Source organism: Pezoporus wallicus, unplaced genomic scaffold (genome assembly GCF_028554395.1).
Source record: "Pezoporus wallicus isolate ANWC-B61680 ecotype Strahan unplaced genomic scaffold, APGP_CSIRO_Pwel_v1 scaffold_6446, whole genome shotgun sequence".
NCBI lineage: Eukaryota > Metazoa > Chordata > Aves > Psittaciformes > Psittacidae > Pezoporus > Pezoporus wallicus.
This window is the reverse complement of record NW_026636264.1, coordinates 3,601,610-3,620,756: the sequence shown is the minus strand read 5'-3', so window position 1 is coordinate 3,620,756 and position 19,147 is coordinate 3,601,610. Positions and strand designations below refer to the sequence as shown.

The 19,147-nt window shown below is 41.5% G+C and overlaps 1 protein-coding gene across 1 annotated transcript in view; it reads right to left on the bottom strand.

Moving 5' to 3' along the window:
- Positions 1-19,147, bottom strand: part of ARHGAP20 (Rho GTPase activating protein 20) — a 63,295-nt gene that overhangs the window by 25,249 nt on the left and 18,899 nt on the right. Inside the window, 2 exon segments of the mRNA XM_057399696.1 lie at positions 1,544-1,693; positions 8,720-8,890. Of these exon segments, the coding sequence (XP_057255679.1) occupies positions 1,544-1,693; positions 8,720-8,890 (321 nt within the window).

Here is a 19,147-nt window from a genome sequence, read left to right as displayed (position 1 = left end):
AAGGTATTTCCTCAGTCATATAGACTTCTTTTCACTTTCACTAGTGTAATTCTCTTCTTATTTGTTACTTGGTTTATCACCACATCACAAAGTACACATAAACCACAATGAAAAAAGGTCCCATTGTACTTAGTAAGATTTAACCTTGGATGTTTTAAGGCTTACCTCATTTATCTTTATCTCATTTTTATACTTTCAAGGATACAAAGCTGTCCAGTTAAACGTAGCTAATAATAGGATAGTGTAAAGAATCTAACCTAATTGTGCTTCAACTTTCTTGATTTCAATCATGACCCAGATGAGGTAACTGCTATTCCCACTGCTGCTTCTGCAAATCAAGTTCTTCGGATTTTCAGAGCAGGCATTTAGGGAACTACACACCTACTGAATGATGCTGTGTGGGGAATTCAATCTAAACAGTAAAAAAGTGATTGTGCTTTGGCTGCTTCAATTCTGGAGGTTATGCATCTACGGACTCACATGCAGTACTTTACATGTTCATGTGTACCTCCAGACAAAATTAATTTCACTTCTCTAACATCTCTGACTCTGTTTTATTGAAGCTATTGCTGTTCAACTGCTTTCTGATAGTTATAAAGGATTACATGCTGTCTCTAGATCAAAGATCATATTTATTAGCGAGAGTTCAATTGAAAATCAATAGAAAATTTCAGCTTTGTTTCGGGACTATTAGGTTAAAAAAACATAAACAGCAAAACCAGCTCAATAGAGAGCAGTTTGTGCGCAGCATTCTCTTTGGATACAGACAATGTGACATAAAAATTAAGCTGCATGCATCAGCTTTTGCTCTCTGTTGGTAAAGAGGAAAATGCATTTTCCAAGACCCAGCCAAATACTGTGCTAAGCAGCTGGGATTTCAGGGGGATGGTGCCCTCCCTTATTCAAAGTGACAGAGCCCTCCCGCTGAGACTAAAATTAGCCTAATCACTGAAATTACTTCTAGAGCCCTTATGTGTCCTACAGTCAATGCTGGAAAGACAGACCAAAAATCTTTCTCTCTTCAGAGATTCTGCTTTAAGAGCAATTGTGACATTTTCTCTGGCACAATTAAATTAAAAAGAGAGATAGGACAAGGTCACTATTTCACTGTATGTCTCCTGCTACTTCCAATGCAAGTTCTTCTGTTTGTGTCCTATGAGAGTCTCTGATCCTTTCACTAGCTTGGCTATTTACTATTTGTAGTTCACCTTATTAATTAGCCAAGGTGTTTGCAAAGTTGTACCAAAAAAAAAGAGAATTTCCACTGAGCAAGTTTGCAGCACAGACAGTGTTTTGTCAGATCATGCACTTTCTCAAATTTGTAAGTGATAAGTGATATCCCTGCCACATTTGCAGAGAGACAGAAGATGAGGCCTGGAGGGTAAGTGACTTGCTCACAATAGTAGAAGGAATTGGTTTAAGAATCAGTAAGTTCCTGTTTCCCATATTAACTGGTGCTGAAATTGAATCTGTGATAGTCTTGTTACCTGTCAGCCTAAAAACACGTAAGTAACTTGGTAAAAAAAATCAACTCAATTCTTACCTGAAATTTGCCACACAGTTTGTGGTGGGCCAGCCCAGAACAAAGGACTTGTCTGGGTCTGTGCTGCCTTCACAGACTTCATCTGTACAAAATGCCGTCCACATCTCACAGAGACGTGCTTGGCACTTCAGTTTGAAATGAGAGTGCGACCTGTCGGCAGAAATTCACAGGTATGTTACACATATGAAAACACAGCAAGGCAGGTTAAACAACTCGGAGTTTCTTCTTCTTTCAGGCACATGTGAAGCTTGCATTGGAGCTGATGGAAGAAGTATTTCTGCTTTAGTTTAAGAAAACAATGCTTTATTTGGGCTGCATATAAAAAATGTATTGATTTCTCATCTAAATGGTATCAAGAGATATCTTATATGAGTGATAAACAGGTTGCTTATGGCACCTCTGGACAGTCCTCCTTCTTGGGGGAAAACTTCTGACCACATCTAAAGCTCCCCTCCAAATCTCACTAGGAGGCAAAGATTGCCACTTGTGTTCGTCTCTCAGTGACTTTAATGCTATTGTGTAGTTAACAGTACAGCTGGATTGCTTAGAACCAAAGTCAACAAGTATGGTGAGTTTAAGTAGTGGCAAATAGGCCAGAGCAAATAAAGCAATTCTGAAGAAAACAGAAAACTGTCATGTGTGCCGTTAACTACAGCACAGGCCACATACAGCCTCCGCAAACTAGCCATGGTAGCTTTAGGCCCATATCAACTGGAGAATGAGCCAGAACTTCATGCATTCTCAAAATACCCATTCATCTATAAGGAAAATACATAATTTCCCCGATTTTTCAAAATTCCCCCGTTCTTGTATTTTATCCTACTAAGAGTACAGTAAAAGTCAAATTTATAGAATTTCCAATTTTAATTTCAACTCTTTTCTTCCACTTACTTTCTTACAATAAGTCTGCTTCCTTTGTAGGATTGGTGGGCACCAGTGCTATGTGCGAATCCAGTAAAATCTCACAAAGCCAGTCCAGCTCTGTAGCAATGCGACAGCTGCTCACTTCAAGCCTTGCAGCCTGAATTACCTGAGCTATGGTTCTCCTGGGACAGCAGGAAAAGACTGGAGGAAACCAGTCCCCTCCCTGAAAACATACTGCCCTTCTAATCCAAGAACTGCAAGCCAGAGCAAGTCAGCTCATCACTGTGTTGCAATGTGGACGGGGACAGTGCCAGGCATGGTGATTAGTACTCTATAAATAAATATGCCAGGTAAGCAGTTTCTTAGAGCTTTGATACACATGGAGTTCCTTCTCTGAGATTAGTCTCATTTACAAGGCATTTGATTTAGGACAGACTGAACTGATACAGTCTGAAACATGAAAGCATTTGAACCTTGCAGTTTTACAGAGGACATACATGAACTTGAAGTACCCTGACGGGTGTGAGGTTTCCAGCTGACAGTGTGCTAACAGCTGTAATGGGGTAGTACACCACAAATAACCCAGCAGTATTTACAGAGGTGGGCAAGAAAGGACCATCAGTGCATATCACACCTGGCAAAAGGTGCACTTCAATGAGATTGCTGTAAAATACCATCTCAAGATCATGTGTTTTTTAAACTAAAAGCTAAATACCATGGTCAGCTAAACTGACTCAATTCCCACTGACTGGAAAAGGGGAAATAATCTCCCTTTTTAGAAAGGGGAAAAAAGGAAGACCCAGGAACTACAGGCTGCTCGGTCTCACCTTGGTACCCGGTAATGGGTACCAAGGCGCAGATTGTCCTGGAAGCTATGCTATGGTACATGGAAAATAGGATGGTGATTGGTGACAGCCAACATGGCTTCACTAAGGGCAAATTGTGCCTGACAAATTCGGTGGCTTTCTACGATGGGGTTGCAGCACTGGTGAATAAGGGAAGAGTGTCTGATGTTATCTATCTGGACTTGTGCAAAGACTTCGACACAGTCCTGCATGACATCCTTATCTCTAAACTGGAGAGGGACCCTGACACACTTGAGAGGTGGGCCAGTGCGAACCTCATGAAGTTCAACAGAGCCAAGTGCAATGTCCTGCACCTGGGTCAGGGCAACCAGAAGCACAGATACTGGCTGGGCAGAGAATGGATTGAGAGCAATCCTGAGGAGAAGGATTTGGGGATATTGGGTGACAAGAAGCCCAACATGAGCCAGCTTCAGTGTGAGCTTGCAGTCCAGCAACCAACCATATGCTGGGTGACCAGCAGGTCAAGGGAGGCGATTCTCCCCCTCTACCCTGCTCTGGTGAGACACCACCTGCAGTTCTGTATTCAGCTCTGGGCCATCAACACAAGAAGGTTGTGGACCTGCTTGAGCAGGTCCAGAGGAGGCCACTAAGATGATCAGAGGGCTGGAACACCTCTCCAAGCAGAGAGAGTTGGGCTTGTTTAGCCTGGAGAAGAGAAGGTTGCGGGAAGACCTTGGAGTAGCCTTCCAATACCTAAAGGGGGCCTAGAAGAGAACTTTAAAATACAGCAGAATATTTCAACATGCTTGTCAACAAATCAGGTTGTGATACAACAAGTAAGACCTATCAAGAATACAGAAATAACTGTAACTGACCATAGAATGAACTGTGAATATGTAAATTAAACAGAAAAAAATACAGCTGTGAATTCTAATGTAGATGTTAATAAATGGATACCTGGTCTTACTGCACCGAATGATGTGTTGACCCTCCCTTTCTCCCCAATTTCTATTTCCCATTACCCAGTACAGTGAACTCTCTATATGTTGTTTTACATTTTTTACATTTACAGTTCATAAAGCCAGACCCCTACAGCACCGCTAGCAGGTGTCAGCAGGGTACGGGCAGAAGCATAAAGATGTTCTCCAATCATGTTTGATGTATATTCTTACCCTGTTTGCCATGTCTACTCACAGCTCTCGGCTATTATCAGTATTCAAGCGGCCTGGTTTCCAGACGTGCTGAAACAGGAGCCTCCGTTAGCATCTAAAGAGCCTGAAGTACAATTTTATCTCTGTCTGCCATGTTCATTATGCAGTCCATGGGTTCTCAGCATTTGTAAAATGTGGGTATTCTATTTAAGTGCCAAAGCATTACCTCTAGAAATGAATATATCATCACTGGCTAAGGAAGCAGCATGACTGAACATCTGAAAAATGCTAAGAGTAACAATCTAATGAGGATTTATATTTTCTGAAGGAAGTAAGTCCCCTTGCAAATGTTACACTATAAGTACCAGCCAGATTCAAAGTCCACAAAAATCAACAGAAAAGTCATGAACATCAATGGTGAGGGTATTGATGCACCTCAAATTATGCCACCTCTGTAGAGTAAACTCAGTTCCTTTGTGTTCTGTAAGTAGCAATTGGATATCTTGTGGCAGATAACAGATGGAAGATTAACTTTTCACTAGAGTTGCTAATCTCCTTAAATAGGACCCTCTGACAAAAGCATTAATAGATCTACTGTGAGATCGGTACCGTAATGCCATGTATGCACTCAACCAATAATTTCTGTCCAGCCACATAGGGAAAGTAACCTAAAAATGCATGTATTATATATGTATATATGCATGCACATATTACAAAGGAGAAATAAGAAGGCATTTCTGTATGCTTCCACACAAAAGCTTATGTGAGAAAACTTGATTATTGAACTGACAGGTTGTTGAAATATTTACTCTGACAAATAAAAACACATGTTCTCTGTAAGAAATCTAATCAATATATAGAAAATAGTATAACATTTTACATGCTTAATATTGATTTAGTGAGAAAAACCTCTTTCAATCAGTTAATTTATGACAATCCTCACACAAAGGCATAAAAAGACATGGCAGCAGAGGGAGAAGCACAGCATGTAATATTCTTATTTTTCTAAGCTGGGCTAATGCATGATCTAAAAAGATAAGATTCTACATTTCAAACATGATTAGAAAGTACCAGAAAATGAATCTACAGGCACCTTGTCCAAAGTCATATATGGACTGGCTGTGGAGAGGACCTGCTCCTCCCAAATTTCCATGGGACCAATGCCAATTTGCTGCCTTTAAGCAGGAGCTCAGTGCTGTGCAGGAATTTACTCAGCAGCTCAGAGGACACAGGTAATTGTTCTCTTTAGGAAAAACTTGTACCTGTTGGCTGATCATATGAAGTTTAATTACACAAGTTCTGTTTGTACAGTGGCTGGATACCTGCAGCTGAGCTGACACCAGCACAGTGCGGAGCTCTACCTAAGATATCTTAGATGCGCATGTGCCCCAAGCTGAAACTACTTAACACAAAAGTATTACAAATTTTACAAAGAGTATCACAAGGAATAATTGTGAAGTTAAGTCAGATTCAATTACATCATTAATTCTGTTCTGGTGACCTGCTGTCTTGACTCTGCATCTGCTATTAAAAAGTCAGTAACAAATCAACAGCAACTCAGGTTTTTCCTCTAGGAATCAGCAATGGTATGAGAAGGCTGCATAACACCAGGAAGGCTGAGAAGGAGTTAGTTACTTCCAAGTGTAGTCTGCAGTGGCACAGCCCACGGCCAAACAGCCAGAAACTCCCCCAAGGGCACACACAGGAGAGGAGGGGGGCAGAAGAATGCAAGCTTGCAATGGCAAGGACCTGCAGGAAGAAGAGACCTTCCCCAAAGTCTGAGCTGCCCCTGCAGAACTGCTTCACCATTCCACAGAATGAAGAGGAAAGACCCGTCACATCAGGAGGATTGCTAGAGCCAAGTAGGGCAGCCCATTCTGCTTCCCATATTACAACCAGCGCAGCTGAGGGAAGGTGATGGGTGACAGTAGCAGGTGACTGTCTTCTGAGAGGTACGGAAGCACCCATTTGCTGACCTGACACACTCTGTACAGAGGTGTGCTGCTTACTAAGAGCTCATATAAGGGATGTCACCAAGAGAGTACCAAACCTCGTATAGTGACTATTATCTACCACTGCTGTTTCACATGGGCACCAGTAATATAGCCAGGAGTCGTCTGAGGAGTATCAAGAATTACAGAGCCCTGGGAGCATTGACAAAGGACTCTGGAGTGTGGTTTTTGCATCAGTCCTCCCAGTCAAAGGGAAGGGGTTGTAAAGGGCCAGTCAAATCTGTCAAATCAAAGGTTAAGGCACTGGTGCCACAGCCAGGGCTTTAGCTACTTAGACCACGGAACTCAGTTTGAGAAACCTGGTCTAATAGGGGCTGATGGGGTCAGAGAAGGGGAAGAGCACCGTTGGTCATAGGCCTGCATCCACAGGTCCTGAGTGAACAGGTAGATGAAGTAGCTAAAGCACTATTTGTCATATTTGAGAAGACACGGCAGTTCAGTGAAGTCCCCACTGACTGGGAAAGGGGAAACATAGCCCCTATTTTTTTAAAGGGAGAAAAAGGAAGACCCAGGGATCTATAGGGTAATGAGTCTCACTTTGAGAATTCTATGATTCTATGATCATATTTTAGTGGGAGATAGCTTTAAAAATGTTGATTTTTAAGTAGCATTCATTAGTGACAGCTCTGATGCTTTAATTGCTGGCAGAGCAGCTGTAGAGAGAACATCCCAATTAGTTCTTTAAAATATATGAATTAATATCACTCAAAATACTATTTTTACCATTTCTAGCTAAGACTTATCTTCCCCCCACCCTCTCGCCCCCCACCCTTCACATGCAGAAGCACAATTTGTTCTCTTCCTTCTTCAAATATTGCAGATCATACACCATATTAAATCAAATGCTGGAAGAACCGCTATTACTCCCTGGGACCAGATTTTGGAGTGGTTACACCAGCAGTGCTCTCCTATGCAAACAGTCCCATTGAGACCCAAACAAACCTACAGTAATGTGCAGCTCAGCCTGGGGTTGTAACATTGCGTCTGCTCAGCACACTAACCAGGGAGGGAGGGATTCATCCCTCCTGACTTTAGTCTTCTACAGTTTAGAAGCTAAGGTATTGGATTATGCCCATTGAATAGCCAGTGGACAGAGTGAGAGACCGCCAGAAGCATGACTCCCCTCACCCACCACTGACAGTCTTTCAGGGTCAAGCAAGTTCACTGCAGGAAGGTGCTGGTTTTCCCCCAGTGACTGTAAGAGGAGCCTACAAGCTTAGGTATATTACAAATATTTAACATTTTAAAGCTTAAATTAGGTGAGTTGAATCCCACCCTAAACAAAACACAGTAACGATGCTGTTACTAGTAGTGCTGGTAGAACAGCAAGATTTCCCCTAAATATCTTGTGTTCACCACCCACCCATAGTGGAACATGTTTTGGGTAAAATATCCTGTGTGCTGTCACATCACATCAAGTGAGGGTGTTCAGCTGGGGGGGGTTACATTTACCATGTGTGATTCAAATGGACACAGCTCAGATTTCTACAGAAAACACAGATTTATTCTGGCTTTTCCCAGAAGCCTCTGAAATAATTGCTTAAGCGAAAAGACACATTGCAAAAGCCCAGGATTCACATCAACATTACCCATCCTGTGAAACCACAAACACAGTGCCTAACAGAATGAAGCTGCATCAGGAATTTTTATTATTATTTCCCCATAACCCGTAACAACAAGCGAAAGCACCCTCTAAAATTGCCTTAAACCACAAATGCTGCATGAAGTTGGCATGCTAGACACAGCTTGTAAATCTGATTTAATTGTGAATGGTACAGTGAATAATCAGAGCTCAGCAGCAAGCCTGATTACACACGAACTGCTCAGCATCACTTCTCTTCCCCTTCCCCTCCTGGCACGGCACAACCTAGACACAGACACGGCAATGTCACGTGCAGTCTCTGGTTTTATATAGCTGCCCATCACTGGTGTGTATAAAAGCAGCTCCTAGGTAAGCATTAAGACCTCTAACATCTCTGTTACACAAACACTGGACTGAAGAAGATGACCCGTCTCAAACACAACAGGCTGTTGAAGGCAGCACAATGGAGAGTCAAGCACCAGTGAGTCTTTTCTGTGACACTGCACTCCCAACACAGGGAAGATGATACAGTGGAAGCAATATATTCAAAATATCTGATACTTCTTTAAAATGTAGCATTCTGGAATTCCTCTATGGCTATGGGGTTTTCAATGGTGGCCTAAAATCCACTGACCTAATAAAAAACTTCCTTATAATTAAGAGAAGATTTGCTACTAAAAACAAATTATGGAAATCCATGTTATGCTCCACCAAGAAAAAGGGCTGCTCTGTAAGAGCAGTAAATGAGCTGCCATACTCACTTAGACTTGGCAACAACCAGAAGGTCTGTGAAAAGGAAAAGGTGTCGTTCCTGGGTTTGCAGACCTGTCTTCAGCTGCACATGGCCGTCCAGGATGAACGATCTGTTGTGGCACATGAAAGACTGCACAAGGGGACATGCCTCTGGGCTGATGGGGGAGAAGCAGCCTTCCCTGCAAAAGGAAATAAAGGGAATAAAGAAAGCAAATCAGCTGATTGCCTGTGAGTGAGAACAAGGCAGTAATTTCTCATACCCACTGCTAAAAAGCAATTTATTTGACCACATTTCAGTGAAAGGTAAGAGGGGACAATTACAACAATTCAGCAGTCTGATTCTGACACAAAATCAGTTAGGGACTGTCCTCACTGACTCTTTTACAGCCCGAGCACATGGATAGCATTTCATAAAGGACAATAATTGAAATATAGCCTCTCTGTTTCATCCATATGTATTTGTCTCCCTTTGTATTGCTGTCTTAGAAAAAATACTGCACCTCTGTAGGCTCTTCATAAAAAGAGAGAAGATACATGCATGATGAATGGGTAACTGCACACCCACCTTGGTCAGAAGAGGACTTGTATTCAAGTCTTGTCTTCCTTCCTGGAAAACACTGATCTTTTCTAAGGAGGCATCAAGTACATTGCATTGTTACCTACTAATCCAAGGTTACTACTGGTGGTGGAGACATGATTCCCTCAACTGCTAATCTAAGTGTTACATAAAGTAGTTGAATAGTTATTGAAGCAGAGTTTAGAATTTCTCTAGCACAATGGTCGGTTCACTCACTCAGACAGGAGGATATCCCTAATTTCTGAACCTTGCCCTAACAAATGTCTATTTATACAGAGCTGAACTGAATCAATGTGAGGGTCTGAGGGGAGGACATCTAGGACTCTCTAGAAGCTGGTTGCAGGTCAAGCTCTCCCTTGGGAAGCCAGAAATATGGCTTCAAATTCTCCCAGACAGGTGAAAAAACTGAACTTAGGTCTCCCACAGCCTGGTATACCTGAAATAATGGATTTCTGGATTAAAACCAGGACCCATGTGCATCTTTACTCACAATTTTTAAATGCAACTTTTCAAGTATTTGCTTTCCCTAGAGGTGCCTCCAAATGAGCTTTTTGCCTTTGATTGAATGAATAAGTTCAAGTTTCAAGTTTTATTCACACGTATTTGCTTTTTTTTTTTTTTAGTTAAAAGAAAAAAAAGAAAAATGAAGCTAACACTTGGCAGGATCAGCTTGGCAGCTTCACAATTACAGTTTATTCGTGGTCCTGCTGGATGACAAACACCTAACGACTTTGCTGGGAGAAGAAATGGATCTTACACATTGAAAGCCACAAAACAAATGGGAGAGATATGAAAGAAAACAAGAGTGAGCAGAGAAAATTCAAAGAAGGGCATAAACTTTCCTGTATCTCTCTGAGAGCCTGGGGTATTCTTGACTCTCCTCTCCTTGATGCCTGGGGCTGGATTACCCAGGAAATTATTTAGGAAATCCTGACAGCTGGGAGAGAAAGGATAAGCTCTGAGATTGGCCTGCATTAGCAGGACGCACTTTCACTGACCTGTAAGGAGCTGGTGAGGATCTCCACCTCCATTGTGTTGCCCTGGATTTCCCTTTCTGGCTGACAGCTTAAGTTTTTGAAAGAATTCCTCAACTTAAATTGCCTTAAATTGTGCCTTTGTCTTGTATTCTACTACCTACCTAAGTTCTACTAAGTTCTACACGAAAGCCATGCATGGCCTTTACTTCAAAGGTTAAGTCAGGGAAATACTTATATTTGAACCCTGTAACAACAATACTTAGAAAAACCCCTTTCATGTTACATCACTGCTGTAACAAAATCAGCAGAAACATTCATAAAATCATACTGAAGTGCCTGCCCCTACTGACATTCCTTTAGTGTCAGCCTCTTATGTCTTCATATATGCAACTCTATTCGATTATTCTTATTCATACATTTTCTACATCCTGATTTGTAAGCCCACAAACCTCCCAAATTAAACTAAGGAAAACCTATCTCACATAGGTAAGCGAATTAAGATGCATTTATGCCAGCAGGGTCAAGAAAATTTAACTTGGTTTCAGAACAAGAAAATGCAGTAACATGAATCAGTTATTTTAATGAAATCTGCCTTTTGACCAAGTGCCTTTCAAGCCTATCTGTCATTGGAACTCTAATAAGCACTCTAATAGAGTTTACCTGATAAGCCTTATAAAAAACATGAAAATATTTTCTTCCTTTGAAACAAAGTGGAAAAAATCAAAGCCACTAATTCACCCTTCATCTCCTAAAGCCCCAGGATGAAGGAACATGCAGGAAATTCACCAGCAGTGACAAAACATGCCTTTTGGAAAGCATGCTTCTGATCCTCTCAATTAATGTTTCATTGTTACAAGACATGAATGAAACTCAAGTTTTGTTACATTGAAGAAAACGCAGATCAGCGATGCGCTGAGGCACAGGGATTTATATAAGACAGGTATTTTTGGGGTTCAATTTTTAATGGCCCAGTGATTTTCTGGCCATTAAATGGTTCCAATTTTGAAAAAGTGCTAAGCACTTGAATGCTTACTTGCTGAAAATTCCTTTTTAATAGAATTATGCGAAACTAAGTACTTCAGTCAATGTGAGTTGTGATATAATCTAAAAAGTAAAAATCAGTGAAATAGGGCCTTCTCTGTGTTTCCCTAAAAGTCATTCTATGCTAAACACATGTAAAAACCCCACAGAGTAATATCTTTCCAGTTTGGCAAGTAAAAACAGCCATCATCCAGGTTTGTCTAGAAGGAAATGTGAACTGATTCCCAAAAGATAAGGATACCCTGCAGAGTCAGCAAACAGCCAAGTCCCACTTCAGGTAGAAGCAAGGCTAATACTGATGTTTAGAAGGTATTGCCATTGTAATGCTCTAGTCTCCCATTGGCATTTCTTCCTAAGAGTACTATTTTGGGGACCTGAAATTTCCATGTGTGGTTTTAATCAAGGAATAAATTCTGTAATTTGAAGATATCTACAGCGGTATTCTTGAGTTACTCAGAAAAATACTAGAATCACTGTACTGGCTGACATTTGTAGAAAGATAATTGCAGATTTTTCTTCTGGCATTTCCAGAACCTAAAATTTTATAGCTATTATTTTTCAAATTAATCAAAATAGGCATTTTGTGACTATTCAAGACACAACAATTTAAAAGAACTCTTCAATTCTGTAGGTGTAATATATGAAGTTGAAATCCAAAGTAGTGAGCCAAACACTGAAAAATACATCCCCGCTGCATTTAGTGTGAAAGCAAACACATCACTGCTCACTCACTTCATCAATCCTATATTTACCAGAAACCACAAAAGCACAGAAAATTCTTCTGCTCCCCCCGTAGAGGCTCCTTAGGGTTTCTCACTAAAACCTGAATGGCGTGATGTTTATTCTTGGTGCAATGGAGACATCAGTTTTCTTCACTATTTGTAGTGAAAATAATGAAAGAAATTATACTTTCAAAGGGAGAGTTTAACAGCCCACGTAAAGTGGTCACTAAATCCATGATCCAAATATCATTCATACCAATGTGAAGTTTTCGTTTGATTTCCATCAACGATGACTTCAGCCTACCTATGATTTAGATTAAGCTATAAAATGTCTCAGAGGAAGAATCCTTTCCAAGGTACCCAAGCTGGAATGAGCTATTGCCGGTATCTCAGCTATATGACATTCTTCTCAAAGACTGCACATACTCCATCCTAAATCTCACTCCTTTGTTTCGATTATTGTTCTCTGCCAGAACTTCTCTCCACTGATGACATCTCTGCAGCTGCTGAAGTTTATTTCCTCTTTAGATGCAGCACCAATGTTTTCAACACGACTGTTACCTACTGAAATAAAATACTGCTTTGTTGTTTAACCTCTGAAGTCCTTCACAAGAGGTAGGTGAGAAATGCACCTTTTCATTATCAGAGCAATAAAATGGCAGCTATTCAAAAGGCTGAAATCTGAAACAGCCCAGCTACATGACAGGCTGCGCTTGGTCTGTCAAACACACATAGGTAACACCTTTCCAAATTCCTCTCACAGAAAACAACTTAGCTTGTACTCATTTCATACATAGGTACCATACACAAAAATACTGCATGCTTGTGCCAGCGCTGAAGCCCAGGTGAGGACCAGGAGCTCCTTCCAGTTTCATGCCTACACATGTAGAGTGTGTAGCTTGCAGGATAAACCTAACCTTGTTTTGGCTGCAGGCTAGAGAGGTCACCAAGCAGAGTGCTGGCCAACTCCCCATGGTGTTCTCAGACAACAGACTTACTTTGTATACCTCAAGGGCCAGTTTTGGATGGCTCTTAGGAATCAGCAATACATCTTTTAGGAAAAATAAGGCAAATGAATTTTCAACTTCAGTGCCTCTCAGTAAAGCATTTATTTTACCATCACTGAGTCAAAGCACTGGACTAGAGGAACCCGCTGCGAGAAGCGGAAGCTATTTACATCCTTTGAAGGCTAGTGAAAATAGCAGTTATCTGCACAGTAAGAAATGTCTACAGCCCAACCCACGATATGGATTTTTGCCAAAATGGATTTATCAGTCAGAGACAACATGTGATTTGTGACCAGCAGAGATACTTCCAAAAGCAAGTCTAGAAGCCAGGTCTTGATTTTCTTAATAGAGCTTATTTTGGAAAGCAGGTTACATATTTGCACTTTTTTTCTGTGCCTCCTACTCAGACCCTTAAGCTCCTAAAAATTCCTGTGAGAGGGAACTTCAGTAGCAGCTTAAGAGATGCTTGTTTCATATTTTTGCCAATGAGGCAGGCCATGCTAACTGAAGCTTGGAAGCCAAGTTGGTTTACTACTGGATATCCTTTAACATGTATGACATATTACCCATATTGTGTAGCTAGAGGGTATTTTGCATTCAAGATAATTAGCTTAATAAGGTATTGAGAACAATTCTTTAACCAACCAAAAGAAAAAGCTCCAATTCAGTGTGCAAGAGCTCCTTGTCTTCCCTGAGATAATATGGAAAAAAACCCCAAACCTGTAACGCAGCAATGAGTACTGATCTGCCTAGCAGGCATGCGTATAGTGCATTCAAGTGCAATATTAATATTTCAGGGCTTCAACATATATCTAATTTCATAAGAAATGATATTTTGGACATGACTTGTACTGTATTCTTGTCAACTTGACAAAATCATGATAACAGAGCATCGCGTTCTGTATGCAAAAACAGAAGAGTGAAAAACGAAGTGAAAGAAGAGCTTTTCTTGTACACTGGAACCAAATGCTCATGCTTAGGACTGAACACATGACAGTCAAGATGCTGCCGTTCACATTCCTGATGAATTTAACCTCTATCATGCTGACAGCTCATTACAGCACATAGCTTGAAGAGTCACTCCCAATGCTAGAAAGGCTGGGGAGAGCAAGAAGGCTATAAATGCTTTACGCATAGCAGATCTACTTCCAAAATTTATCAACAAGGGACATCCTTATGACATAGCTTCTGGCTTGGCACAAACTCACAAACCTTTTATAGCAGAGTAAGGAGCTGAAAACAGGCATGTTAACAAACAGCTATGCCCAGTTCCCATGACTAGCCCAGCCTACCCTGTCCCTTTACCTGCACGGCCACACAAAGACCCACTAGCTTCAGGGATAAGCACTCAAAGCTCGGTTTTTTTTTGCCATAAACAAGGCTCCATGCAGACAAGGCTCACCCACAGGTAAAAATCTGCAGCTCAGAGCCACACTTGGACAGGCAGATTACGTGTGTGTGTGTGTGTACATATGTGTATATATATGTATATATATATATATATATATAAAATCCTCTGCATTTTCAAAGGTGCTAACTACTCCCTACTGTGACTGCCTTCCAGCCATGACCAGTGCCCTCAGCAAGTCACCCACATGTTCAAGATCTTCCCACTTCAATTCCTCATGATTTGAAATATGCATTTCATTTAAGTTTATAGTGCACTTTAATAAATAAGAGTTATTCTTGGAGGGTGAAAATAAGCACAGAAAGTATCAGCCTGGAGAGTGGGAGTCTTTTCCAGGAAGGTGGTAGGTAAGATATGGGCCAACACAAAGTTAGTATGCTGTTGTAATTTTACACTGACTATTTATAGAAGGGACTTGGATAGGCAACCATAAAACTCTCTTAAACACATGGGCTGTCAAACCATTTCTGAAAACCTGCTGTCAACTTGATCCCTGCTATGCTAAGGGAGCATCTTTCTGAGGATGCTGGGCAGGTTTGCTTGCTGTTATCTATGCTAAATCTTATACAGTTGAAGCAGCACTTTGTGAAAACAGTGCAGCATTCCAGAAATAGCAAGTCTATTTTCTGCAGCACTCCATTAAAGTCCCATCGTCCATTACCTTCATGCACGGTAGCTTTTGTACAATGAAACAAGTGAGATCTACTCAGTTTTTCAAAGAGCATTAGTTACCAAATATTAAAAAGCCTGTTCCTACTTTATAAGTGTGCTTTACTGGTTGCAACTTCTTTTTTTATGGGTAATATACATGAACAATCCAAGGCAGTCACCTCTTAACCCCTGCATTTTCCCTTATGGGCTCTGCCTGTGGATCTCACAGAAAGCCTCAGTCCTGGTGCACACCTCGTTCCCAGTTCACAGCCTCTAGCACGGGGCTGTCCTCACCTTACCCATGCATGTGGCTGGACCTCAGCAAGCTGCAGCAGAAAACACTGCACCCAAGATAAAGAAGTGAGTCCCAACAGCGTCACTGAGCCTTTGCATCAAAACAGACTGCAACCCCCTCTCCAGCACAGGCAGCGCAAGCACAAGCCTGGGTAGGAGGAAGGTGAATATTAATGGAGATTGGGAGCAACTTTTGTTCAGATAAATAGATAAATCTACAGTTTAGGGCAAAAATCAGGGCCACCACTTATATTTAGGAAATCAGGTACCACTCCTCTGCTTCTGAAACTCAAGTTTCGGAATATCTAGAGAAAATGTTCCAACTTACATGTTTCTAGGATTTAAAGAATTGTTTTGTTAGTATCTGAAATAATCTTTGCATGATGTCAAAATCTTATTAAAAGTAATAAAAATTATTATGACGAATAACACGGTTTACACCAAATGTTCCAGGTGTTGAGGCATGTTAACTCTATATATTTTTCTGTAGTCTTCCAAAAATCAGTAAACCATTAAGACTTGCAGTTAAATATCACGTAGCTGTAGGGTAAAATGCACCATTAAAAAAAAATCCTCACACATTTCAGTATGGAAGCTTGGCAACTTAACTGAAAACAAGATGTACTTAAGTAATTTCTACATAGCCAAAAGAACAATATTCTCTGCAGAGCAAATATGTACTACAGTGTGGTGGCTGGAGACAAGAAACATGCTTGTGGTTTGGTTTTCTTCCAAGGTTTTTTGTTTTATTTTAACAAGCAGCTGCAAGGTGTTTACTCTGAAAATTGAGCACAAGAGCAAAATTCTCTACGAATATAAATTAGCACCACACATTTTGGTCATGTTTTACCTATTGCCACCAGAAAAGAATTTAGTGCAAGTTATTTAAATCTTATTGAAAAGCTCTTGCAGTGTGGGTGTCCTCCAGTCCCGCTATACAGCTCTGCCAGCAATCAGCAAGCTCAAGCGGGTTTGGTCCAAGTCCCATTGCGCAGACATTTGGGTGAGGACATATTCACCTGTGGAAGTCAATAAAACCTTTTTTGGCCTTTGGAAGAATTGATCCTCTATTCCACACTGCAGTTCCCACTCATTTTCACTGACTGACATAGCAGTACCACCTTGAGTTACTCTCCCATTCCAGTTGCACCAGGGAAATGCCATTCCAAGCATTATCTAGCTTAAGAAAGATTTCATTGCTCAGATGGAAAAAAGTGACCTTTGGAAATAAATAAATAAATAGATAGATGGATAGATAGATGGACAGATAAAAGGGAAAAACATAGGATTAACAGAGGGCAAAGAAAAGGCCAGAACTTAACACTCCAGCACTGCAGTTCTTCAATATGGCTGTCTGGGCTTTTTAGAGCTTCTTGTGGCCTACAAGAAGTCTGGAGGCACAAGATACCTTTGCCACTTCCACGTCAGCTCCATCCTACCCATTCCAAGAAGGCATACAGAGAAGCTTTCTGGCATCTGTTTCACCCATGTCTCCCTATGAGCATCCAATATTATTTTATTAGCCTGAAGGGATAAGGTTTCTGTCCCACTTAAATTTTTTTGGGAAGCAGCAATCACAGTTGGGTCATTTAATCCTGCTTAATCACAACTGGGACATCTAAAAGCCTAGCTCACCTCCATTTATTTTGTGCTACCTCATGGACAAAACTAACTTTTCCTTCAAAAGGGGATTTCAAATGTTTTCTTACAAACTGCATTAGAATCATGGGATCATAGAATAGTTGGAGAGGACCTTAAGATCATCGAGTTCTAACTCCCCTGCCATGGGGAGGGTCACCTCACACTAAACCATCTCACCCAAGGCTCTGTCCAACCTGGCCAGGGATGGAGCATTCACAGCTTCCCTGGGCAACCCATTCCAGTGCCTCACCAGCCTCACAGGAAAGAACTTCTTCCTTATATCCAACCTAAACTTCCCCTGTTTAAGTTTTAACCCATTACCCCTTGTCCTGTCACTACAGTCCCTAATGAAGAGTCCCTCCCCAGCATCCCTATAGGCCCCCTTCAGATACTGGAAGGCTGCTATGAGGTCTCCACGCAGCCTTCTCTTCTCCAGGCTGAACAGCCCCAACTTTCTCACCCTGTCTTCATATGGGAGGTGCTCCAGTCCCCTGATCATCCTCGTGGCCCTCCTCTGGACTTGTTCCAACAGTTCCATGTCCTTTTTATGTTGAGGACACCAGAACTGCACACAATACTCCCAAGTGAATATTACAAGAGTTCAGCACAAGTCATGTAGTAGCCGGGAATTCTGGGCTACCAAAAATAGCCAGGACATGCTGCAGACCGCTGGAGAAACTCGCCATTTCAAGCTGAGGCACATATAAGGTGAAAAGATCAGTGTGAGCATCTTTAGAAATCCCTTCTGCACCATCACGTACGGTTGTTAGTGGGCCTATGTGTATCTGCCTACCTTATCATCTGGAGCTACCTGTTACACAGGCTGTAGATGGGCAAGAATAAGGCACTTGTGTGACCATTTCCTTTAAAAGGGAAACAGCATTTTCTAGGTGATTGCCTAGCTTTATTGCCTGTCAGTCACCTCACCTATTTATCAGGTAATACCAGAGGCAGCTGCTCATGGTCTCTGAAAGTCTCACTGTTCAACAGTCATTCCCCTTTAGCCTCTGATTTTCCCATTCTTCAAGAAATAATTCAGCTAGGCTCTTACCCTCCTTGGCTTGTCCCACCTGGGTAGAGTCTGCAGTTAGGCAACAATGAGTTTTAAGAAAAACAAATGCGTTCAGAAGAGTGCAAGACTTCAAATATGTGGCTAGGTAGGGCTAACCTGGAATCCATTACCTGCTGTTCCCTGATGGTCCTTTTTCAGAAAACTTGATGATTATAACCAAATCAATCACATACAAAGTGACCTATAAAAAGCTGCAAGTACTGCCTTTAAAAGATAAGTCCCTTCACCAAGCTTTATCCTCCTGCAAGCTGCAGCTCTCATTGAAGCTGCTGCTGTCCAGCCTTTCCTGTATCCCCACAGCTGTGGGATACTGTAGGGTGAACTCCACAAAGCTTCACTGCAGACATGAAGGAAGGATCTGCTCAGCCTTGTATTGTCTTAAGTTTTTAAGGACCACTTCCCTGCAATAGGTGTGCCACGTGGAAGACAGGTTGTCACTTCACTACACCTGTCCTAACTGCAACAGGAACAAATCTGGCTTTGGCTTGCCTCAAGGGCTTTAAGTCATATTTTGATACTACTAGTAGAGCACAGGAATTATCCTATTACAGAGAAGAGATTACTTGATCTGCCTGCCTCTGCCAGCTATTGCAAGTGCAACGACCCAGATTCCTATGGATAGCCAGCAGACAAATTAGTTGCAGCCACATGCACCTGTTTGCTCTCCTATAACTAACTCCCTTGTATTCAACAAGTTCTATGAATAGCTACACAGGCAGGTTAGTCAGAGGTTTCTATTCCACCTGTGATCTGAGCTGGGGGAAAAAGGTATTAGAGGATTCCCCACATCCCTGCACCTCATGGTAATTACTTTACGTAAGGGAGAAGCAGGCACAGGCCAGTTAACTGTGAAGAACAGCAGCCTGGAGGAGGGAGAAACATGACAGCCTTTCACATGATGTTTTTCCCTGTGTTTATTTAAGTCTTTAATATACCAGAAGAGCTTGCCCATGTCTGACTAGTGATCTCCTTGTAGAAATGAATGTCACACTTGGCACACCACCCACTAGGAAACCTGCCCTGCTCTTGGACATCAAAGCTGAGGG